This window comes from Quercus suber, unplaced genomic scaffold (assembly GCF_002906115.3).
Source record: "Quercus suber isolate HL8 unplaced genomic scaffold, Cork oak 2.0 scaffold_227, whole genome shotgun sequence".
Classification (NCBI taxonomy): domain Eukaryota; kingdom Viridiplantae; phylum Streptophyta; class Magnoliopsida; order Fagales; family Fagaceae; genus Quercus; species Quercus suber.
In genome coordinates this window covers 432,610-459,618 of record NW_027069685.1, presented here as the reverse complement: position 1 = coordinate 459,618, position 27,009 = coordinate 432,610, and the positions used below count along the sequence as shown (strand labels likewise).

The 27,009-nt window shown below is 35.1% G+C and overlaps 1 protein-coding gene across 1 annotated transcript; it reads right to left on the bottom strand.

Moving 5' to 3' along the window:
- Positions 1 to 215: 215 nt before the first annotated feature.
- On the bottom strand, positions 216 to 23,754 carry LOC111999650 (uncharacterized). Its single transcript, XM_024031782.2, has 12 exons — positions 23,612 to 23,754; positions 23,215 to 23,482; positions 23,025 to 23,079; positions 19,179 to 19,702; positions 18,812 to 18,845; positions 12,127 to 12,800; positions 11,979 to 12,027; positions 11,780 to 11,905; positions 3,067 to 3,171; positions 2,827 to 2,918; positions 2,281 to 2,434; positions 216 to 633 (listed from the first exon to the last, which is right to left on the bottom strand). The coding sequence occupies exons 2-12, from the start codon at positions 23,400 to 23,402 to the stop codon at positions 367 to 369; spliced, it is 2,268 nt and encodes a 755-aa protein (XP_023887550.1). The 5' UTR covers positions 23,403 to 23,482; positions 23,612 to 23,754; the 3' UTR covers positions 216 to 366.
- Between the last annotated feature and the right edge of the window lie 3,255 nt (positions 23,755 to 27,009).

Here is a 27,009-nt window from a genome sequence, read left to right as displayed (position 1 = left end):
GATTATTTTATTAAAATAGATCACATACACCACAGACAATCACTTTTTGTCCATAGCCAATGAAAGTGAAATAAAAGGAACAATTTCTCCATTCTCAAATCCCACGACAAGTTTCTCAAAAAAAAAAGAAATCCCACGACAATTCTTTATTAACTGACATAAAAGGGAATGTCTTACACTTAGAACAATTAAAATTTATAAACAAAATTTAAAAATAAAAGTAAATAAAAGGAAAATTTTATTCATGTACAACGAGACAAATACACCAGTACAATAAACCGTTAGCAATTGTCCTAAAGCTCATAATTTTTCTTTTTTCTTAGCCTATGTAATTATTTACACGTTTCAAAACAAGCGAATCACAAGTTAAAACTCCAACTTAATTTCTGGGTTTTGTGAACCTACGTTGTTCTCAAGCTTCTTTGGAATGTTGGTTGCAACCTTAATTCCACCGTTGTAACCATCCATCAGCATCTTTGCTATCTTGGATCTCCATTCTGAGCTGTCTCTCTCATTCTTTCTATCATGCACAACTCTGTCACAATAGTTAAGCATTGATCCCAAGCCGCTATTTGGTACCCAACCGTATTCCATTAAAACCTTTGCTTCCCCTTCTGTCAAGTCTTCTCCAACCTTAACAGATTCCCAGGCACAAGACACAATTAAACAGCAAAAGACATATATAGGCAAATAGCATCAATTTCATGTTTATAGATTATTACAGAAGCATCATGAATTTGTTTTTAAATAGTTAGTAGGAGATTTCATTTAACCAGCATTTAGCATTACAAATTTTGTGTCCATCCCCTTCATAATTAGCTAAACACAATATGGATACTCAAACCACATTGCATTTTCTACTAGTCACCAGTCTAGCATGATGAAGACTTTCGTTTCAGCTGCTTCTTCCCCGAATCATTTGCATTGTATGCATTACAAAATTCAAGTCATGCCAAGCATATGTATTACCTAGAGTTCTTCAACATTTGCACATTCTACCTCAATTATATTAAGTTCAACATTCATCTTTACTAAATATATATGGACCTCAAAATACATTACCATACAGCAGGTAATCAGAGAGAGTCAAGAAGACAGTTTATGATAAAAGCAAAGAAATATATGAACCAAATAATCTTAACCGTAAATCCAGTTAGAGAAATCTATGTCATAATTCTGGGTGGTTCCTTAAACGCTCAACCCAAATCCAACATGATAAATAAGGTCAACTCCAAACCAGAACCATCAAGCCAGTATTATTCTCAGAATTTAACATTTTAAAAAAGTTACTTTAAAAAAAAGGTAATTTAATAAAATCAAACAATCAACTGACTACCCCTGATAGGAAACTTTTTTTAAGGTAGCCTTTGGCCCATACTAATGAAATGCATTTGTTCATCTTCTCCTAGACTCTTCTTGCACCCAAAAAATAAAAACTACAACTGATCTGTAGAACTTGGATTGGCCGGTAAAGAGCCCAAACAGACCCATTTTTAATGGTGGGATCAACTTTAAGATACCCAAAACCAGCCACCTGCTTAGTAACAGAACCACCCAACCCAATCTATTTTTAAAGCAAATTGATGGATTTACATTAACTGCCAGCTATGAGTACAGGCCATAGCTAAAAGAAATTAGATTGCAAACAGAGTAACACTAGAAGTAACTTTTCTTTTCTTTTTCCAATTGGGATCGGTGACATGAGAAGCTAGTTATGTGTACAAATTCCAAATGTAATGAGAAGCTACTCAAATTTTTATTACCATGAGCACGCATATGAAAAACTGACATTTGATAATCAGAGAAATGAAACAGTTAAAGTAACATAATACAGAGTACAGACAACACACAAACACACCTCCTTCGGGCTACTATACCAATTTTTGTATGAAAATAGTCTGCAAACAATTTTAGCAATAAGCATTAGTATATACCTTGGACTTTTCAAAATCCAAGGAATGTTTTTTTTTAAATGGTAACAGCCTACACATGATGTTAGAAGTTAACCTAACAGAGTTTAGAATCCAGTCAAGTGTCCCAAGCATCAGATTGAACAATGACATAAAAAATTTTAAAACCAAATTTCCTAATCTAGGAGCAGAAGGTTGAGGTCAACGTAGTTTCCTACCCAGCCATACATGGCCCCATGGCACATCTATCATAGACATTTATTATATACATACAGTCCTAGTAGGCCAATTAATATAACAAAGTCAGTAATAACCATAAGAAAATGATATAATTGACCAGTCATCTTGAAAGATGCACTAAAGCCATTACCACTAATGCTTTGTTCTCAATTAGAGAAACCCTGCCACAGCTACTAAGCCTCATTGCTGTCACCAAACGCTTGATCTGCCAGTCAACGGGTAAGGAATCCACTATCTCAAAAAAGTACGTTGCATAACCATATTCAGGACGTTCCAGCACTATCCTGCATCAGGAACTCTAACATTAGACAAGTAGACAAAAAGATAGACATCAGACATCATCTGTGTAAGAAAGCATCAATCCCAAAAGCTTAGGCTATTAAGAATTAGGTCTATATCAGCAAAACGCTAACACGAACACATCCCCTAATGTGTGCACCTTCCAAATAATACCAAACCAACAGCAGGCCTAATATTTTCAGAACACATGAAACTAATAGGTTTTGGATCATTGAGACTTATAAAACAAGGATCCTTCAACATTATACGGCTTTAATACAGTGTTAAAACAATCAATCCCAACTTTCAAATGCTGAAGCTATATTAGGCAGTATGCCAACAATGTCAAGTTGACAAACATACAAACACTAGCAATTTTATGATGAAAATCATGCACCTGTTATGTCTTTTAAAGACAAATATAAATGATTGGAGGTCTCGGCACCACCCCCATTCAACAGGCCATTGTCGAAACTGCAAATATCGGGCCTATAAAAAAATGAAATAACTTATATCAGAAAAGAATGACTAAAAAAATTAAAACTTATCACCCAATACAAATAGATGGTTAGCTAATGGACAAAAATGAGTATGACATCCACTATATTCAGATAATCAGATTTAAGAAATTTGTTACCTGCTCCACAAGTGAAAATAGACAGGCCAAGCAATATGTAGCTCTAGCACCCTTTGTGCATCGTACAGAAGCAAATTTTATAAAGGATTCCCGCTGAGAGAAAAGCTGTCCACATGAATCAAGAAACTAAGATAAGGAACCGAATTCATCGAAAGGTGCAAACTGCCACATGGAAAAAAAATAAATCAATAATATCATATTTTAGAGACTTTGACCACCAGAAGTGCTTAACTCTATTCCTTCACTCATTACTACCACACGCCAGATGACACTCCGAAGTCATTCTTACAGACAATCCACCAATTAGGCAGGAACTATTACATCAGCAATAGAATGCAGAAACTACAATTTAATTGTCTCAACCTATACCCTCAAATATGTTGTAAATGTAGATTACATCATAAGGAAAAAAAGATTGAAAAGTTAGAAAAGTCTTAGAGGGAGAGAAGGAACTAATGTTACTCAGGTATTATCCAGGTGCTTTGCTTTGGAATCAAAATGACAAATTTTTATAGTGTACTAAAACAAGAATTATGAGATTTTGAAGAAGTTAGCGTTCCTTTTTCTTTTTGTTTATTTTTTTTAGGGGAAACCACAGTCATTAGATTTAAATAATTGAGTGTTTCCTAGGAGAAAATTTGGTGATGATTACCCAGTACCCAAATTTGAACCCACAATCCTTAAACTTTAAGCAAGCCCTTCAACTTTTTCTTTAAAAAAGTATTTCTAAGTTACACACGCACCCAATGTATGTCCTTCATATGAATCAAATACAGGTACAAATAAATTTAACAATCTCACATGCTAAGACCGTCAAATAGTACTGATCCCACTTAGACAAATCCTAGAAGGGAAGATCATATGTAGAGCAGCAATTTACCCCACTCTAATATACCCTGATCAGGGAGGATTTGAATAGGGAGAGAAATTATGAACCCAGTGAGGATGGGGGTGGATTTTGGCTGCGCTACCCACCTCAAGTATATTTACAAAAAATGGCCCATGTATGTATGTATGGATGTATGCATATACAAGATAAGTTAAAGTTACACTTGGTATAACTTCTCGCATTTTACAAGCTTTTAACACTGTTGATTTCCATTAGATCTATCGGCAATGAGAATCATTATTATCCACGTCTCTTACTTTCTCAAAACTCTTCTTCTTCGTCTCTTTGATTGGAACAGCTCTTTGTTATTTTTTACTGCTGCAAACAAAGAAAGGAAGGAAAAAAAAAATTTGCCTTCATGATTATATTCAACCATGCTAAACACAGACATAAAGTACAATTGTTAGTTCCCACCCCCATAATCCCATTAGGAAAGTTGCTTTTCATTACAACAAGCAGAATCCAAAATGTAGGTCCATAAAGAAAACCTTAACAAATACTTCACAATTCCACTCATCAAGGATATCTTGCTAAGAAACTGCAAACCATTCAATATGAGGTCACTGGGTTGCCCCATACATTCATCAAATCAAAACCCCTTGTCGTTTTGCCTTTTTTTTTTTTTTTTTTTGGTCTTCTTTATTTTGTCACAAAAGAATGAGAACTTGCATTTCTGACATAGTTTCTTCCACCATTGTGATTAGTAGGACTTTCATTACTCAATCTTGCATCGTCTTACCACACCAAATCAACAAACATTGAGATTGAACAAGTATTTGATCTATTCAATAAAGTATTACATTGTTCAAATTTCTGGCTCTTATTTGGAACCTTCCTCAATTTACCACATTTTGGGAAATCAAATGACATGGGGATTAAATCTCTCCACACCATGATTTACCTCAAGTGTAACTTGAACCCTATCTACCGCTAGATGCAACAACAAAATTAAGGAAAAAAAAAAGAAGAGGAAGAAGAAGAAGAGGAAAGATAACCTAGGAGTCAACACTCAACACCAAACAAGAGAGAACAAATCCAAGAATCAGCACCTAAGGTTGACTGGAGTCAACAACACTCCATTGAAAAAATCACAAGAGGGATTTTATTAATCAACCAAATTGTCTCCACAAGAGTAAAATAGTATCTTATATAGATTATTAGGACTAAATCCTACTTCTAATTAACCTAGTAAAACCAAATTATTAAATTACAAAAATAACCTTAATTCTAAGAAATTAAACAAATTACTAATTAACTAATAAAACCTAAAATAAAATCCAAACGACCAATAAGAATGCAACCGACTTCTAGAAATAAATAAACAAAATTAGAATAGAGTTTTCCTTGCACAGGCTATAGTAAGTCTATTGCACATGGTTCAGACATTCCATCATACTGTTTAGGCTCTGCAGTGTGCTTTTATAGCAGCAATATCTGTTAACGTCAAAACTTCCATTTCAACACAAATTTTTGGAGGCTCAACATTATTATCTTGTGTGTGAAGCATTAACTTCAAGATTATTGGTCAGCCTTTGGATGGATGCTATCATTATCCATCCATCATTCTATCTAATCAGGCATTCCATTGGTCATATATTCTAACATGCTTATCTAACTTTGCAAATAGATTTTGGACAGTTTTCACGATATTCTTTAGGGTTTGTTCCATAGTAGCCTAATCAAAACTGGTCGTATGTTGTGTTGGTCCAGAGTGGGCATGAATTTTTTATCAATCGGCTGGGCTGGTTTGATATGTTGGACTAACACCAAAATTGATGTAGAACAAAGCAGCTCTGATACCAAAACTTGACGTAGGAAAAAACCAAAACGGATGCAACAACAAACAAAATTAAAGAACAGTAAAATAAAAAAGATAGACAACCTAGAAATCAGCACCAAGCAAGAGAGAATAAATCTACGAGTTAGTACCTAGGGTTAGCTGGAGTAAGAACCAAACCATTGGAAATATTTTGTATTATTTTTTTGATAGGTAAGAATAATTTTATTGAAAAGAGACTCCTCCATGGAAAAATACATAAAGTAGCCTAAAAAATTACAATTGAAAAAAATATCTACATGTGATCAACTCTATGAAGAATTGAACAAAGTTAATATATGTGAGACCCAATACAAAAGACCACTCATAGAAAGAGCTAATGAATGATGCTTGCAATTGAGTAGACATGCATTCCACACCCTCAAAAGTACATCGATTTCTTTCCCTCCAAATAGTCCACATCAAACATGAAGGAACGAAATTCCAGATATTTGGTCCCCTACTCCACCACCCACATAATAAATCAAGAACCTTCTCTGGTAAAACTCCCAAACAACCTGAATATGAAACTCCACAACCCAAAAGCTACACTACAATGTAACAAAAGGTGATCCACAGTCTCCCCACTACGATGACACATACAACACCAACTCATTATTGAATAACCCCTCTTGATTAGGTTCTCACAAATGAGAATTATCACCCAAGCCACTGTCCATACAAAAAATGAAACTCTTCAAGAGAAAGGCATAGAAGATGAGCACTGTAATGTCTCATAAAAAGATCACACAGTGAAATCCCCATTTCTCTTCAACTTCCATCTCATTCTATCATTCTCTTCCCTAATGGGAATATGAGATTCTAATAGATAGAAAAATGAAGCCACCCCATCAAACCATTGGAAATATTTTAGGAACACAATAGCTTGCTTATATAGAGACATAAAACCTAATTCTAATTGAATTAAGAATACCAAATTATTGAATTACAAAAATGCTCTTGAGTCTAAGAAATTAATTAAAATAGTAATGAAAATAATTAACTAAGAAAACCTAAAACAAATTTCAACTGACCAATAAAAAAACAGTTAAGTTCTAGAATTAGATAAAACTAAATTAAAATCAATCTCTCTCTCTCTCTCTCTCTCAAAATAAAATATTTCAAGAATATAACTTACATTTAACAATAAAATAGACTATATAAATGAAAGAACAAAAATTAATTTACATGGAAAAAATAAATAACGTAACACCCAAGCTTTTATTAAAATAATAATGAAATTTATTTTAAATTTCTTGAAACTTTTGGTAATTTAGTTTTAGTCATAAAATTAATTTGAACTTCTTAAAGCATTAGTAAAAGAGTTTCACTTAGAGTAAATACTATGTTAATAATTTTTATTTAGTTGTTAGGGCTTATTGGTGATATTATTTTCCCTAGTTTATTTAGGTATAGCTTTTTAAAGCCTCAACTTTTTCTAGTTACAGCTTATTAAAAACTCACTAATTAAAACAAGCTCCACTTTTTCTTTACCTTTTATATATATATATGTATATATAAAAACAAGCTCCACTTTTAAAAATAAGTTTCCCAAAATAAGCTAATCCAAATAAATAGTTAGAATGCATCACATGGTAAAAGCACTTTGTACACGTCTATGGTGAACCACGCAATGCAAGCACAAAAAGTGTCTATCCAATGCACAGATTAATCAAAAATCACATGTACATCAAAAAAAACCTTCAATAATATAATTGAAATAGATAGATAAATAAGATTTCGAAAAAATAAAAATAAAAAAAGTAGCAAGAGCACATTGTATAAACCAATTTTTTATAAAAACAAAAAATTATAATAGATTACAAAAATAATTCAAAAAATGAATAAGAAAATACATTTTAAATTTCTTGAAAGTTTTGATAATTGAGTTTTAATCATAATAGTATTTTAAATATTTTAAAACTTAGGTAGTAGAGTTTCTTTTTTTTTTTTTGATAAGTAAAGACTGTAAAGTAGTAGAGTTTCATAGAGAATAAAATGTTAATACTTGCTTGAAACACACAATGCAATCACGTATAAGACCCGACTCTTATTAAAAAAAAGTATGGTAGATTATTAAAATAATATATATTTTTAAAATAATTAAAATAATATAATATAAATTATAAAATTTCTTTAAATTTCTAGAAACTTTTTTAATCGCAATGGTATTTTTAAAATTCTTTAAATTTTGGAAGTAGAGTTTCACTTAGAGAAAGCAAAATTTAATTATAACATACTCATAATTTGCAGCATGGAAACCCCATCTTGAAGTGATTTAATGACTTCCTTCTTGTCACCTAAGGCCCGGTAGAATGCTTCCTCTCTCTATCTTCTATCTAGGAAGCTCACTGCAATTCCTCAGGACTTGTAACCTTTCACCTTCTTTTTATGCATTACATTCAATGGATTAGGTCTTCAAAGCATGGAAACCCCATCTTGAAGTGAGTTAATGACTTCCTTCTTGTCACCTAAGGCCCGGTACAATGCTTCCTCTCTCTATCTTCTATCTAGGAAGCTCACTGCAATCCTCAGGACTTGTAACCTTTCACCTTCTTTTTATGCAGTACATTCAACGGATTAGGTCTTCAAAGAAAGCTTGTGCCCCACTCAAAATTCCATGATCTTTTTGGTTTCATTTGCCAAAGTTACCAGACAAGAGCAGGAATGGTGAGTTCCCCATAACATGACTCGCAGGTCAGAGGTTTATGTTGCTTTCTGAAAAAAGGAGGAAAGAATTGGTGATCTCAATCATCACTTATGCAATTTCCTCATGAAGGAAAGAATCAATGTTGATGGAATAGATCAGATGATTTGTCTAAGTGAGTCTGTGATGGGTAATCTGCATTGGAATCAAATCTATTCTCATGTTCCAATTTTTCCATTTGTTTTACCCATTTCTTGGGAAGAGGCTCCAACTATATTTGAAAATGAGTTGGTTATCCATAAAGATAAAGAAAATTTTCTTGTAGTTTCACTCCTTGCTCTAAATATGAAGAAAAACTTGTCCAAAATCTCCAGTTGGGTAAGTCCAACCAGGAAAGGCATGGAAGTCTTTGGGCATTGCATGGGCAGAGTTAACTAAAGACTGACTACCTATAAAGATCCCTCACTGCACTTTCTAAATATTTGTCTTCATTATCAACTGCATGCTATCAAAGACAGAGCAATGGAAGGTTACAATTTCAAGTCCACTATTACAGTCATATTGTTATGTTGAAACAGTCTTTATCTATGAGCAATGACTTTCTAATGAATTGGGAATATCTAAAATCACGTCGACCATCCGGCTTCACTGCTGCTGCCTGCTCTCTCCTTTAGCACTTCCCAGTCAACAACAGACCTTATCTTCTCTTGTTCCATCTGAATCACACCCTTGCTGATCTAATGGCCAAGAAAGAGCATTTTTGTATGAGCACTGTTTCACATATAGCTTATTTTCCTGCTACACCCAGAACCCTGAGTAGAACTGGATAATCAAACTGATGCTTCTACAGTGGAGAAGAGAGAGAGAGATAGAGAGAAGGCATGAAATCAAGCAGAGGAAAAAATAAAGAATCTGTCCGCTTGGCACAACCACAAGTTACAGGCTGCAACTTTTATTATATAATATATGATACGAAAACTACTTTAAATTTTTTTTCTCCTTTTGCCAATTAGCTGCCCCTCCCCCTACTTCTGATTCGCACTGACACCCCCCCCCCCAACTTTCCATTTACACGCACGCACACACACACTCCCTCTCTCTCTCTCTCTCTCTCTCTCTCTCTCACCAAATTCATTCCGCTATAGCATTTGGATTTTCTTAAAGCAAGCTAGGCAACTAGATAATGGAACCACATGCTATGTTAGGTGGGATAGAGCAGGATGGGGATGGGGATGGGGTAGAGAACTAAACCCCAAGTACAGTTGGGAGATTTTGTTAGCAGGACCCATTGCTATCCTTAATTATATGCTCCTAACCTTTACATATCCACATGAAGTAGCCACTCTCAAGAATTGGATCAATGCACTTGCATAGGAACGTGAAACTCTTATCATTGTAGCCTATCAACATCTTTTTTTTTTTAATAACGTAAACCAATCAACAAATTAGTGCTGAAAAACCCTCCAACAAGTAACTCCTGCTTCAGACGTTTGGGCTCTACCTCTTTCTGCAGAAGGCTCCGTCACTATATCTACCACTTGGGTTTACTACCAAGAGGGGGGAGATGATTTGCAACCATCTGCCTCTTCTCCATAATCTTTGGCTATTAAATAAATGATGTTTATTCAGTTAAAAAGAAAAAGTAACTCCTCTACTAATTCAACTGACCCAAACTTCAATTATTATACTAGAAAGAATAAACTAAATATAACTCTTTCCTTTTAACACCAACCATGTGCTTTAAGACAACTGTATAAACCAATTTTTTGTTTACAGAAAATGCCCAACTCTTATATTGCTTTCATACAAGTAAAGATTATTTTTCTTATAACAAATACTATTCCCTGGGAGAGTCCATGGTCTATGCGATATTTTCTAAATCAATGTGTCTATGGCATGTCACATCTATGTTCCATGTCTATGTATCAAATAAAAATGTTCGACATTCATGTCTATATCACATAAACAACCGAAGCAATATTGTTTTTTCCATTCTGTTTCTCATACAAGGGAAACCATTTCACATCCAACAGGGAGTATGCCTTGGATTTTTTAAATAAAGCTAGGAAAATGGATGAAATCAAATGGCTATCAAGCAACATGAAAGACCAAGAACAAATGTGTGGTACAACAGGTCAGTCAAGATGGTGTTACATCTTAGAGTGATCTCTCTGAATACATAAGCTCCACATGACAGTTAATTTATGAATTCTTGGAGTACCATAGATATCCTAACAATGTTTAGGTTGTTTTTGTTAATCTCTAACAATACTCCCATTAGAGTGGAAACATAAACCGCTGCAAATTGCACTATATTTATTTTAAAAACAATTCTTAACAAAGGGAACCCAGAGACAAAATAGATGATATATGAAATAGTTGAAGCTTTGTCCTTTCTTGCAAAATATGGGGCATCAAATTTGACAACCAATGAAACATAGAAACAGGCAAAAGAGCATCAGTAATAAATAAAGGCCAAGTTAAAAACATTAATAAAAATGTTGTTCATTGTCTTTTCAAAATAGACAATATTTTAGGACATCTCAAAATGAAATAGTAGACAAACAATAATGATCAGAGGGAGTAGTATATACAATAACTGACTGTTAGTGAGAGCTATCACTACAACAATGATGGAAAACTTAAAATTGCTCTTTCTACCCATGACTTTAATGAAAGCTATGGACAGTTGCCTTATAACTAATATAATGTTGGGCACCTAATAAAGGGCATTTTTGCCAGTATGATGACTGAGCGTAATCAAGATATACGTACAATGATCTTATATCACAAAGGAACTTGAACAATGAACTCCAACTATTATAACCAAAGAGACAGTAGACCCTATTATTCAACACATTTAAATAGATTGTTAATCTTGTAGACAAAAAATTAAAAAGATGCAACATGAATTAGAGACTGCCCCTCCCAAATTTTCTTTCATTTCATTAAATTGATTCCAGAAAATATTGCATATACTTCATAACAAAGGTGAACAAGCCAAAATTACATTTCGCCCATAAATCCAATTTATTTTCAATTAGAATAGACAAAAGTAAAATTAGCCATCTCTAGCAACCATGATACTCACCAAAATAAAACATCAATGATTCTATCTCTTCTTAAGAAAAATCTGCATATCCATGTCAATTCTTTTCTTTCAACCAAGTTCAGTTTTTAATTGGTCACTTATGTCTTTCATCCTCAGAGCAATAATAACCTTAAGATGATTTCATGTATAGTTTACCTATATGGTTTAAAACAGAGAAACCACAAAAGTAAAAGAAAACCACATCATACTATCAGAGCAACTGCAAGGCAAAGACGAGAAATACATCTAAATCTCAGAACTGTGGCACACCTTTGTAATCACAGCTTCAAGCTCAGAAAAACTCTCTTCAATAAATGACTCATCAAGAGCTTCATCGCTCTCCATCTCCCCATAAAGCTTAATTTCATCAACAGAGACCCCTTTGTCAATCAACACCTGCCAATTGACATTTCCATTAATCCTCATCCAAATGTCACAGGAACTGCAACAATAACATGGCTATATATACCTTCAGTAGTCCAGGAGCATCTTCCTCCAATGCTGACTCAACTGAATCACTGTAATTGAATTAACAAGCAGGAAAACCCTAAGAAAAGTGGAATAATGCTAGAACAAGAAAATATAATTAATATAAATATGTCAAAAACAGAAACTACGTGACGGTCTTTTTTCTCTTCCGTGGACGGCTGATGTGTATTGGATCAGCAGATTCTGTAGCAATAATGCTACACCCAACAGAAGACAGCACACTTTTCTTCAAGTATTCATTGTTCCTCAATATGTTATTTTCCACCAACGTTGGCATCTTCATCCGGGATCGCAGTGGCATATGGTCTACATCATCTCCATATAGTTTATCAGACGCTCCCAATTCACTCTTCAATGGCTGCTTGTTAAAGGAAAAGTTATGTCTAGCACTCTTGTCAGGGTCAGGTAAGTCATTGTTATCCCCAGGTTCATCCTTGACCTTAACAAAGGTTGATGAAAGTGAAGTACATGCACTACTTGTGTTAGCAGGCGCATAACCCTGCCCCTCAGATGAATTCAACTCCAACATCATTCTTTCTGACGAGTTCTTGTCACTTACATGAATTTCCATATCATCACCTGATTTAGTTGATTCGCTTGAATATTGATTGATTACAGAAGATGTTTCTGCAATGATGTCATCTGGCAAACCAGTTACCAAAGTTCTGCAGGAAACAAAAGCAGTTCCTTCAGGCTTGTCGTCAAGCTGATTTCCAGGAACTAACTCTCCAATATGAATGTCTTCCTTTCCTTTTTCAGCATACTGTTGTTTAAGGATTTCTGATAAGCCTCCAGAAGTACCCTGTGGTATTTAAAGTTAGTAGCAAACACAAGATATCAAAGAGTAATACTACATTTGCAAGCCACATATTTCCTGGTGTGCATTGCATGGAAAACAGAAAGCAAGCAAAAAAAAAAAGAAAAAAATCAAAGAAGGTAATAACCAATGCATACATAGACATAGAAATAATATTATCTCCAAATTTTTGTTTCCATTCTTTTTTTCTTTTTCTTTTTCTTCTTCTTCTTCTTCTTTTTTTTTTTTTTTTTTTTCTTTGAAAGGAGGAGGGGAAGGGGGATTACATAATAAATTATATTGATTACAAAAGAAATTAATTAGCCAGGGAAGGGAGACAAACACAAGCATGTGTGCACAAGGGCTCACACACAGATTTATATATATGGGAAAGGTATGACTGAGCTCATGTAGCAAAATGAAAGATTCCACACTGCAGTGAGATCACATTTACTGAGTAAACAAATTCAATATATCTTTTGAATCTTAAAAAGGACAATACTAGACGCAAGAAGAATTACAGGAACTAAAAGGAACAAACTATAAAACACGTCTTATAATTCTTTTAAAGCAAGCCATGCCACTCAATCATTTTTTTTTTTTTTTTTTGGATAAGTTAGAAGAAAGGGGTGCAACTCGAGGACTTCCCAGGAGGTCATCCTACTCAATCATAGTGATTGTAACCAGCAATATAGAGATATATAGTCCTCTTCTCTACCTTCTGAGCTAAGTTCATGCTGAGCAAGAACTCTTTCTCCACAGCAGCAGAGAAGAATATAGGCTGACTGAGGACAAAGGTGAATTTCATAATGACCCTTTCTTATAAAATCCTCTTCTGGGAATGAAACTTTACCCAAGCATAAAGAAGGGACACTAATTCTTCAAGAAAGCAACAATATACAAACTATCTATAATTTACTAATTTCTGGATATGAATAAGTGTTTTGCATTACAATCTACAGCATAGAATTCATGGGCATTAAGATACTTCAGATTTTTTCCAACACTGTGTAGTATGTGGAGGAATTGAAGAATTTTATGGCAAGTTTAATCATTTTAAAACAGTTTTTGTAACAAAAAGGCAGAATTTGGCTTTTTACACTATTTGATAAGTGAATTCAGTAAATAAAAGAATAGCGAAGGTACTCCACACAGGTTAATCAAAGTTATACAAGAGAGAATTAATGGCAGAAAAAGAAAGATAATGGAAAAATAAAAGAATACACAAACACACACACAAAAGAAAACAACTAAACACATGGAATCAAAGAAGTCCAAAAGACTTAGTAATGTACAGGGTTGTAATGTACAGGGTAGTCACTCCATCGTCAACACGTAAAATGTGCATAGAAACAAATTCTCCAAAGCCAATTCCTGTGTCCATAAATGCCTAAATAATACTCCCTCAGCCACAAAATAGGTGAGGTGCTCCGTTCTAAGAAATGTCAAAAACGGTTGCAAGTTTCAAAAAATTAAAGCATTAATCCATTTAACTTCCCATATTACCTTAAATTTGAACCCACCTTCTTTGGTCCATCTCAGGGCATTTAAGTAACACTGTTGTGTTTATTTTGTTTCATTAAAATGAATATCATATGAACAGACTGAGTTCCAAAAATAAAAAAATTCAGTCTCCAATTTGGCTATCACATTTGTACAAAAGTTAGTGAATTTTCAAAATTCTGTAAACAAAAAATCAATTAAGTACCGTAAGTAAAACATTCCTTCTTTTCCAAGCAAAACATGCAACATCAAAGTATCATAGCCAAAAAATTATAATTTAGCACCAACCAACACATCACAAGTGCCCAGGCAGGTGTTTGACTCGAGGATCCAGGCATCAACCTACAAAGTGCCCAACACAACCTTTTTTTTTTTTTAATAAGTACAAGGTGCCCAACACACTTTCATCCCTCATATTATACCTTGCATTAACCGTCTATGCATACCTTATACTTTTTTTATATAAGTAATAATGTTTTATTGAAAGTTAAACGAAAGTGGTCCCCATACAGGCAGTGTACTAGGATGCAACAAAGCATCAACTAAAATTACATAAATATAGAATCCTCCAAGGTAGACAAAAATGGCCATTTAAGGCAGCCAACCAATCAAACACAGATCATAAAGGAGACAATTTTATCTCCACAGAAAAACACTATTTTTTCTTTTTTTGATATGTATTTGTTGTTGGTTCTGTGTGTGGGTTTTTGTACTTGGAGACTTGGGGTTATGGATGGAGCCATACAGATTGTGGGTTGCCCCTCTCAGGATTGGGTTTGTTCTCTCAAAATATTTTGGTCAATCTGTCTCTCAAAATAGTGTTTCAAATTCAACGAAAGGGAAATCAAAAACAAGAAAAACAAATGGACTCAGAATGAAAGTTGAAATTTTTAGAGAGGAAAAGTTTGTTATGTATTCATGTGTGTGTTCTCTGTTTTCTACTTCTCCTCTCAAGACTCTCTCTAGATTCTCAATGTGGCTTTGTGACCAAAGAGCCTCTTGAGACTCTCCCTCAAAGATTTTCCTTTACACCCACTGGAGAGCCTTATCCACAGAAAAACTCTCAATCCCATCAAAAGTACAAAGATCCATCTCCCTCTAAATGGTACACATAACACAATGAGGCATGAGGACCATACATCAGCAGTATGATGGTTACCAAAGCCCCCCTTCCAGCACTCCAAATCCTCTACCACACTCTTTGGCATAACAAATGCACTCCAAAAAGACAAAACACCATAGACCAAAGATCATGCGCATAGTCGCAATGAAGTAACACATGGTCAGTGGTCTCCCCACTGCTAACACATGCAAAACCAATCGACAAGGCACATATTCTGCCCCAAAGATTCTCCATGGTAAGAATTTGTCACAAACTGCTTTATGTGTAAAACGCTAATTAAAAGGAATCTTAGCCTTCCAAATGCTTTTCTAGGGAAACCTGTAGTAAGAGCCCGATAATAGGACTTAAACCTGAAAAATACCATCCTAGTATGGGTCCAACACATCCAGTCTTCCTCGACCCTAGTAACTTTAAAAGAATAGAGAAGACCAAGGAATGACTGCAAAATCCCTACCTCCCAATCATTAACAGATCTAGTAAACGAAATATCCCAGTGAAGTACCCCAGAATTCCAATTCGTATTATCCACCACAAACACCTCCTTATTTCTAACCATGTAATACAACATCAGAGAAGCATCCTCTAGGATTGTATCTCCAGTCTCCACACCATAACTCAAGCCAAAAACAAACTATGAGTCCATTACCCACCCCAAACTCAACATATCGTGAAAACCTCCCCCATCCTCTACGGATAGGTTCCCAAAAGAACACACCATAAGGTTCCTTAAGCACACCGGAAGTCCAATTGCCCAAAATACACCCACACTTCATAGCTGCTACATTTCTCCATAAAGAATTAGTATCAGTGGCAGACTGGCTGTCCCAAAGCCATTTCCCCAACAGCGCATTATTAAAATGTACAAGGGTTCCTATACCCAAACTACCATATCAGACTGGCTGTCATACAGCGTTCCAGTTTATTAAATAAATTTGACATCATCCCCTAACCCTCCCATGCTCAAAACCCCATTGTAACTTCTCAGGAGAATGAGCAACACTTACTGGAATAGGGAATAAGGAAAGAAAATAGGTAGGTAAGCTAGATAGAGTGCTCTTTATCAAAGTGATTCTGCCTCTCTTTGATAAACACAACTTCTTTCAGCCTGCTAACCTTCTCTCCATCTTCTCCAAAATCAGTTCTTTTAGCCTTGAAGTTATAACTAGCCCCCAAAGGTAACCCCAAATATTTCATAGGCAAGGTAGACACTTTGCAGTCCAGAATCTCAGCCAAAACTAATATGTTTGGGACCTCACCATCTCAAATTTGCTTAAATTGATTTTTAGGCCAGACACCATGTCAAAACACAACAGCACATACTTCTGATACCCAAGTTGCTCAGGATCAGAACCACATAAAATCAAAGTTTCATCTGCGAACAAAAGATGTGAGATCATCAATGGCTCATTGTTTGACCTCCCACTGTAAAACCCTTATATACTGTTTATCTAAAGCCTCCATCACCACTAATAATAAACGAGGCGATATTGGATCACCTTGTCTCAACCCATGGAGCTTTCAAAAAGAACACTAGGGCTCCCATTTACGAGGACAGAGAAACTAACTGTGGACATAAATAATTCATTTCCTCCACTGCTTGCTAAAGCCACATTTCACCAACATATATAACAAAGTTTCAATTTACAAGATCGTATGCCTTTTCCAACTCCAGTTTACATAGTAAAACCTGTATACCATTTTTTAATCTGCTATCAACACATTCCTTAGCAATCAAAACATAATCCAAAACTTATATTTATGCATACCTTGCACTTTCACCTTAAAGCCATAAAAATAGGGTTTCCCAAATAAGCTAGGGTTCAAGCCTTTTCATATTTCAAGTTGTCAATAAGGAACTCAAAGCCAACAAGGGAGAGAAGCAGGGGTTTCATAAGTTAATTGACTACCAACCTCCCACCTGGATTTAGCTCCTTCAAATTCATTGTTGAGATATAGGTAGACCTAGCAATGGGTCGGGTTGGGTAATGTTTGGGTTTGAGTGTTTGACACACTCAGGTTCAGGGAAAAATTACATGATTTCAATGGATCACTATTGTTTTAGAACTGTGATGCCATGAGATCAGGTCAACCCCTTACTTTTTTCCCCAAACATTAAAAATACATTAATCAATTAATCAATGCTGTGGAGGTAAGAGGATATGAGCCAATGACAGTGATTTCGCATATCAGGTGACAGCAGGGACTACGATTCCCACACCTCCTTCCTAAAGATATTGACCAGTCTTCCCCACAGTGAACAACCTTTTCAAATAGTTTCTGATTCTGCTTGTGCTTGATTTCATTGGTGCAAATGATTTGTTGGTTTCTAAGATTGGTTTCATGAAACCCAAATTTGAGTTGACTACGTGTTACAAACCATTTCTAGCAACTTAATTGGTATATACTCATGCACTTGCTCTATATTATATTAATGATATAAATGAAAGTTTTGGGTTGGAATTATAGAAAATATTTTGGATTGGTGCTACATGTGCAAGAGTAATGCTGAATCGGTTGACCATTTGTTCCTCCATTGCCCCGTTGCTATGGATCTCTGGTCTATGGTCTTGGGTTTATTTGGAGTATCTTGGGTTATGCCCCTTACTGTTTTGGGGCTGTTAGGGTGCTGGCAAGGCAGCTTTGGTCGTCATCGAAATGGTTATATATGGTCCATCATTCCTCATGGCTTAATGTGGTGTCTTTGGAGGGAGAGGAATAGTCGTTGTTTCGAAGATTCTGAGAGATCTATTCCAGACCTTAAGCTTTTCTTTTTTAGAACTTTGTTGGATTGGTTGTTTGCTTTGCAAAACAAATCTTTCCCTTCTCTGTTTGTTTTCCTAGATTCTTGCAATTTTGTGTTTGATCTGTTTGGCTCCTTGTTCACTCCCTGTGTACTAGGGTCTTTCCCTTTTGATATCAATATATCTTATTACTTATCAAAAAGAAAATATTATTAATTTTCTATGCGTACCAAACATCGGAAAATGTTTTCCGGCTTATTTTCGATGTTGCAAACAAATACTGGAAAACAAGCCCGTTTTCCAACCAAAAAAAAAAAAAGCACAATGCTTTTTTGTGTTTGATCTGTTTGGCTCCTTGTTCACTCCCTGTGTACTAGGGTCTTTCCCTTTTGATATCAATATATCTTATTACTTATCAAAAAGAAAATATTATTAATTTTCTATGCGTACCAAACATCAGAAAATGTTTTCCGGCTTATTTTCGATGTTGCAAACAAATACTGGAAAACAAGCCCGTTTTCCAACCAAAAAAAAAAAAAGCACAATGCTTTTACTATAAAATTGCATAATAGGGTATTGAAAAAATACCCTATTACTTCTCACGAATTACAAATATCTTCAACCAACCAAATAGCAGAAAAATAAATTACCTCTTGAAGTGGGTTAGCAAGCTCCAACAGTTTCCTGCAAAATAACATAGAAAGACCATATTTGATTAGTTCTACATTACATACATGCATATGCAAATACACAGATATACACATACATAAGCACACACATACATCTATATATGTACACACCATATTTTCATATGTATGTATGTATGAGTGTGTGAGTGTGTGTGTGTGTGTGTGTGTGTGTGTGTGTGTGTGTGTGCCTGTGTTTTTGTGTGGCAGGAAATTGAAAAGACACGTGCTTAGAAAACCACATATTGACAACAAGGACACATCATAAGTTCATAATGTATCTAAAGAAATAGGCACCACTAGATAATAATGATAAATAACAAAATGGCACCTTGATAGCAGCATCCTTCGCCGCTCTTTCAGCACAATGTGATCAAGATCATCATCGGGAAAGTCACTGGGGATTTCAGTTTTTACCGCAACTGCTGACATGTCATCACCAGCAAAGCCGTTTACACCATTACCCAATGAATTTAGCAAGTTGTCAGAATGTTCAACCTTAATTTTGGCAGGAACCACCAGCAATGTCTGACTTTTGTGCAAAGTGCAATCATCAACATCATGTTTTTTCTCTTCTCCAATATCATCAGTGTTAACTCCACTACATCTTCCCTGCTCAGAATAAGGATATGCATTTACTTGAGTGTCATGGTGGTTGCCATCTCCAGGCATACCCACATATTTTCCGCAAATAGAACTTTGTGAACAATGATCAATTGCAGAGTCAAGCAGAATTCTGCAGCATGGATCTTCAGAAGAAACTTTGCTGGGATCTTTAATATCATAATTTTGTTTCTTTGACAATTGCTGATCTCCTACTCTGGCAGAGCAAGCAGAAGGGAAAGGGAGAACTCCCTGCAGAACAAGCATATTCTATTTACTTTTCTTTTTTCTTTTTCTTTTTTTGATAATTAAGGGATATTCTATTTACTGAAAAAAACAATATAAATAGAGAGAGAGAGAGAGACAGGAGCCCCATGTAGGAGACTTTTTTTGGGTAAGTAAAACACATGTATGAGACGATAGATAACAAACTCAAACTTCACAAAGTGAATTCATCCCTAAATCTGTCCTCAATCCTCAATTCATCAGCAATCCATTTATTTCTTAATTGCCCTTTATATGATTTACCAAGACTTCTAGAGTTTATAAAATTCTCTCAACAGTTTAATTAATTTAATTAGACAAGAGACATGGTATCCACTCTTTTTGTTGACAGTGTGTCTCCATTGTCTCCCACAGTACAATTGATCTTTTTTTATAAATACCACAATATAAAGGATAAATCTACTCTTAACTCTCTGAAGTATTAGCCAACCTATTATTTTTACTAGAATAAAATTCGATTTGTGTTTACTTATCAGAAACAAAAAGCTCTACCTTTTAAACCTACTTAATAATATATTATCAATGCATGGAAAAAGGAAAAGGGAATAGAAAGAAACTAAAGGTTCATTCATCAACGGAGTACTCAACAAATTCTTTTTGTTTTTTAATTAATATGGCTCAACTTCTATTCCAACCAAAGTAGCCGTAATCAGTCCTATGCTTTAATGCCTTAAATTATCTTCTCGCCAATGTCTAAGACCTCTATACCATTTCAATGTTATTGTGCTCTAAAATTTCTAAACCCAATTATAACGACTGCAAGTAAATTGTTCAAACCAAAGTACCTGGCACAATCATCATATAATAAATTCTTGAAGCAAATATTCACTTTACTTTGCAATGCCTAACAGAATATAAATTTTAGTTTCAAGACCATAGGTCATGCATACATAACTCCATATCCAATCTTGATGCAAATGGGAGGGGTGTTATATACTGACCACGGGATCAATGTAAACAGCTTCCATTACAATCCTATCCTAATTCGTGTGGTTCCTATAATCATGAAAACAAAATTAAATGGCTGGGAAGCATATAAACAATTACAAAAGATTATAGACAACATAAGGAATACTGATGACCGTTTCTGTTTCTTTTCCTAGGATTGATTATTTGTCATATTCTAAAATAATAAAACATTACATAGCAAACAACAACAACAAAACCTTAGCCCCAAATTTGTTGGGGTCGGCTATTTTCTAATGGGTGAATAGTGGGGGAGAGGGAGGTGGGGTCCTAACAACCGACATGAGGCACCACAAAGGAAGTCCTTACCATTAGGCTATCACCTGAATCCCAATTTTTTGATATCAACTATAAATCCTCAACATATTAGTCGGAATCGGCCGAATGCATTTTTTTTCCTCCATTTCTATTCTATCTTAAGGCATACCATTTATTACCATCTCACACGACTTTGCCTCATCTTTTCATCAATAGAGGTCACCCCTATCTTTGGAATCATATATTTTCAAGCATTTCCACTTATCCATTGTAACATTCTTATTTCACCTACTTATCAAAAAAAAAAAAAAATCTTATTTCAACTACACTCATTTTAGGAATATGTTGATTCTTAATAGCCAACATTTAGTACTATAGAATATAGTTGGTCTTATAGCAATCTTATAAAATTCTCCCTTTAACTTAATAAGTATTCTACGATCATACAATACTCATAATGTGCTTCTCCACTTCATCCACCATGCTCTTATCGTATGATTCACATAGTTTTCAATCTCTCCATCTTTATGAATTATTAATCCAAGATATCAAAAGCTTTTGCTACTTAGCATCTCTTGACCATCGAGTCTTAGAGCACCCAATATATAGGGGTGGCAATTCAAGTTAGCAAGTCGTGTTCGTCTCATATTTGACTAGATGGGTCAACCCTAACCTGACCCATTTAATAGTCACGTCAAAACTCCTCAACCCTAATACAACCCATTTATTACGCCGGTTGACATGATATAACCCACATAATACGATTAGCGTGTGTTTGCATACAGAGTTTTTCGCGTTTTACGTTTTTTTAGTGGGTCCCATGCGTACTATTCACGGACCACCAAGAACTGAAAAATGCAGCCATGGGTTTTGCTATTATGTTTTGCCTTTAAAAAATTATTTTGCTACAGTGTTTTCAATAATAAGTTTTCAATTTTCAGCAAATAAGCGGTATCTAAACAAACTCTTAATATACAAGTCTTGTTAGGTTGACACCTACACAACCCATTTCTAACTCATTTAAAAATGACCAAAAAAAAATTTTTAATAAGAAAATTAAGAATTTATCAATATAATCAGTTATATTCTTTTAATTTCTCAATTCTATATTTTAAATTTAAATTTATGTTGGATAAAATGACATTTATTTATCTGAATTGAATCATTTTGGGTTGATTGCAGGTTAAAGCAAGTCGACCCGCTCTGACACAAACCCATTTAGGCATTTACACTAAACACTAACCCACAAAAGATCCATGTCATGTTCTCGGGTCACGTTAAATATTGCCACCCCTAATATATATTAAATGAAAACCTCATTACCAAAAGTTCTCTACACTCTGCAAAATTTAGATGACAAAATATGCCACCATAAAATAGGCTCCATTTATAAAAGGTTTAAAAGATGACTTTTATTTGATATTCAAGCACTTTAGAATCAATAGTTACTAATTGGAAAGCAAAATTTTATTCTGGAACAAGTAAAGCATTCATTGAATTTCCTAATACATGAAAAAATTCAAACCTTCAAACAATAAAGGCAAGTTTGGAAGGGCTGCAGTTTTACAAAATACAAAAAGCTGTATCAGCATTTAGAAGCTAACCTTGAATAGATTTTCAGGGGCTGTCTAGAAAAGCTCATGCTACTTCACAAATAAGCAAAAATCCCATTACAAAACAAGCTAATAGGGTAGGTTCTTCTTTTTAAAAGTTGAAGTGCCTCTAGAGAAGCCACTTTTTTTTAATATATATATATATTGTTAGTCCCTAAAATTTATCTCATGAGTGATTTTAATCCTGGAAATTGAAAGTGATTTAAGTCCTTTAAAAATTAAAAGTGATCGCTTTGGTCCCTAACAAACTTAAAATGATGCATTTTAGTTCCTATGGCCTACACTTAAGGGACAAATAGTGTATTTAAACACTTTAAGCCCTCTTTTTTAAAATTTATCAGTAGGTTACACACATGCATCCAATATGTTTTAAACCCACAAACTAACAAGCGTCATTTGAACCAGACCTCGTTCACAGAAATATATACATCCATTGCTTAATGCTAAATTACCTGTGATGAATCACAGTTCAAATCTTCTTTTTTGACGACGACATCAACGCAAGGCCTGCATAAAATTTAAAACACAAAAAACAAAAAAACAATGCTTTTCTAGCACTAAACCCACACTTATAAAATCTATAATGACATTAAAAACAAACAATAAGTAATCAGAAAACACAAAATAAAAGAGAGAACTGACATAGATTTTTTTGTTTCGCTTCCATTTTGGACAATGCCACCAAAACCCTTATGGCGCTTAGTTGAAGCCCTCAAAAGCTTTCGCCTTTGTGACAATGGAACATGCTCAAGCTCAAAAATTCCAGCCTCGGCCTCGGCCTCGGCCTCAACCTCGGAGGAATCAAACAAATTTGCATTCAATTGAACCATTTTCGGAGCTCTCAGTTTCGCGGATTAACGGCCATAATAACCAATTCCGCCGCATATAAATAAGATTAAATTCTTAAAATCTGCAAACAAGAGTAAGTTTGATTAACTTTTTTGGATTTTTAAATTGCAGAATTGTTACAAAGGAACTGAGAACTAGGGTTTGGAGAAACATTAGGGAAATAGTGTAAGAGAAGGAAGAGAGAGAGAACCTTGGGATTGACAGGGATGCGCGTGAAGCGTTACTGTTGGTGTCGAGCGAGTGTCACGGTTTATGGCGCGACCGAAGCTTAATTCAAGCTTCGCTCCTTTCGTTTAGGCTGTACCCCAATTCTTTATTCTCTTCTTTTTCTTTTTTTTTTTCTTTTTTTTTATCTCTATTATCTTTGTTTTGAAGTGATTGATATACCATGGGTAAATTTTAGGGTGAAATTTGAGATTTGAATTTTTTTGAAAAATGGACACAATAAATTTAATAACAAATTTCACATTTTGTTGACATGATAAATTGTTAGTGGTAGTAGGCCTGTCCAACAAAACCGAAGACCCAACCCACCCGGCCAAACTCGAACCGTCCGTTATCTGACCGGACAACTTGTTGGTCGACGATGGGTTCCTACCATCCCAAACCGATTCTAGCAGGTCGAGTGGCAAGTCTTCCCTTCCAAAACCCGACCCAACTGTGATATATAACCTTCAGTGCTCAGTGTTTAGTTAGTTCTCAGTTCTCTCATTCTTTCTCAGTCTTAAGGCTCTCTCTCACTCTCTCAATCTCTCAACATCTCCAATATGTGCCAATCTACACTAATATCTCAACATTGCTGAGGTTCAACCTCCATAATCGTCAATCTGTGCTGAGCTCTCAACCTCCATCATCGCCGATCTGCGCTGATCTCTCAACCTCCATCACTGATTTGCAATTCTCTTCCATTCACCATCGTCGATCTACAATCTCTGCCATTCACCATCTCCGATCTGCGAGTCAAGGATGTAGTTTTCAGTAATTTTCTCTTTATTTCTTTGTTTCAGTCTCATGCAAGTTCAATTTCTATTTGTGTTCTTTGTATTTATGGGTTACTAGTGTTTGGGTTTGTAGATCTGTTCTTCAGTGTAGATTGGTTTTTTTAGATTTGTGAAATTTGTGGTCTTTGATCTTTGTTTTTTGGTCAAAATCGAACCCGACCGCTGTGTACCCGAGCCTAATCAGACTCAACCCGTGATTTTTCACGGTCGGCGGCGGGTCCGTCGCCCTGCCACCCGACTAGATCAGGTCGGTTCCGGATTGAGCACAAACCTGAATCGAACCGACCCGTGGACACTCCTAAGTGGTAGATAAGATTATAAATGAACCAAGTTATTTATAAACGACTCAAGTCAAGCTAGGGGAAAAAAAAATTCAAATTCATTTGTTTAACAAACCAATAATACTCAATCACAAGTTTAGGCACAACTTTTAAACAAGTCAAGCTCAAACATAATAATGTACTCGTAAACAAGCTTGTGAACATGCAAACTCGATTTAACTATATATCTATACTATATATAAGAGGATACTCATCTTTCACCTAGACTTTTATGTGGTTCAAAAATATCTTCATTAATAAATATTAACTTCATTTAAAAATAGGGTCATAAATATCAAATAACAAATTTCATTTTGAATTCAAAAAGAGAACTCCTAAAATTTAGGATTTTTTTCTCTTTAAGTTCAAAAAAAAAATTAAATTTATTGCTTATCTCTAAAGTTTATCCTTTTTATTTTTTTGAAAAATAAAAATATATATTTCTAAATTATAATAGCTGCAAATTATTAACCTTTACCCAAAAAAATTGAAGAGTCTCTAAGCACGCGCAATGTGCGTGCTTAGAGGCTAGTTGTATTATAATTTTATATGTATAGTTGTCCAAAAATATACTTGTATAGACTTGAGAATGAATTGTGTAAATTTGTAACTAAGTTCATATAATATCAAATTCATATTTGTAGTTTATGTTGATATTATAAATAGTGAAATTCATAAATTTGTGAAGGGGTAAGAAATTTTATTCATTATTTAACTATATACAGGAAAAAATAAGTTAATCAAGATACTCGTGAACAAGCTTAAGCTTGTTCAACAAGAAAATGAACAAAACTTGAACATGAAATATTATTTGGTAATGAGCTTCAGCTACACTTGCGTTTAAAATAAAATTAAATGAATAAGTTTGAACTTTTAATACCTAACTCGGTTTGAATCTGATAGGACCGACGAACTCCCCTTCCTTGGACGACCTCAATAAATATACTCGTCCACCTCGACACAACACGAACGAACACAGACGAGTCATTAATAAGAGCATTCAACACCTCGGACAGTTATCAATCAGTTGGCAGACCGTTGAAGTCTAATCAAAACTCAAATTTATGAGCCCTGAGGCGTTACAAAAAGGGCACTAAAACCACAGTTAAGGCCCCAACGGCTAGAAACCATGAAGTAGTATATATACACATTGATCAGAGACAGAAGGTACAGATAATTGACCCTGAAAGTACTATCATACAAATGCTCTAATATCCTGAATTTTATTATTATTCTCTCAAAGCTCCTATACTAACTTTGGCATCGGAGGCGTTGTGGTAGACATCACACCGGTGACCACCTTAAGGGAGTCATTGTTCTACATTTGCAGAGCTAGTGACGCAGATTCAGCTCCATTTGGACGAACCTACAAGACTGGTGATTTGCACGTCATCAGTTTGGCGCCATCTGTGGGGAATGACATTTTTGCACTTAGGTTAGAAAGCGCAGTTCCAGATAAGTTCTAAATTCAGATGGAGTCTAATCAAGGTTCTGGAACACTAGCCCTGCAAATCCAAGCACTTACAACTAGCACGGAAGAACTTACAAGATAGAACCAAGAGATGAGGATGCAACTCCAACAGGAGGAGAACCGGTCCAGGACCAATCAGGAAGAGGAAGGAGATAGTAAAAAGAGGAGTGACAGTCAAAGGCCACCCACTCCAAATGGACCGAGCTCAGATCTTCTTCGGGAGATGAAGAAGGAGATGGACGAGCTTAGAAACACTATTAAAGGGAAAACAGATCGAAACTTGGATAGAATGGTTGGGACAATGGATTCACCCTTTACAGCGGCGGTTTTGGAATGCCTTGTACCATCAAAGTTTCGTCTGCCTCAACTTGAATCGTTTGACAGACTTAAGGACCCCTTGGACCACCTAAACACTTTCAAGATGACACTAAGTCTCTAACAGCCTCCAGATGAAATATTGTGTCGTTATTTCCTTACCACCCTTAAAGGTGCTGCAAGAGAGTGGTTTATGAAATTACCAACATCGTCCATTGATAGCTTCGAACAATTGAGCAGTTCTTTTTGTGCCATTTTGTCGAGGGACAACGTCTAAAGAGGCCAGTAAACCACTTACTCACTATCAGGTAAGGAGAAAAGGAAACCTTGAGGTCGTACGTGAAGCGTTTCACTCAGGAAACTTTAGAGGTAGACGAAGCTAATGACAAGGTGCAGCTAACAACCTTTAAAGCCGAATTAAAATCCAAGGAGTTAGTGGTCTCAATTGTGAAGAATCCTCTAAAGACGATGTTGGAGATGC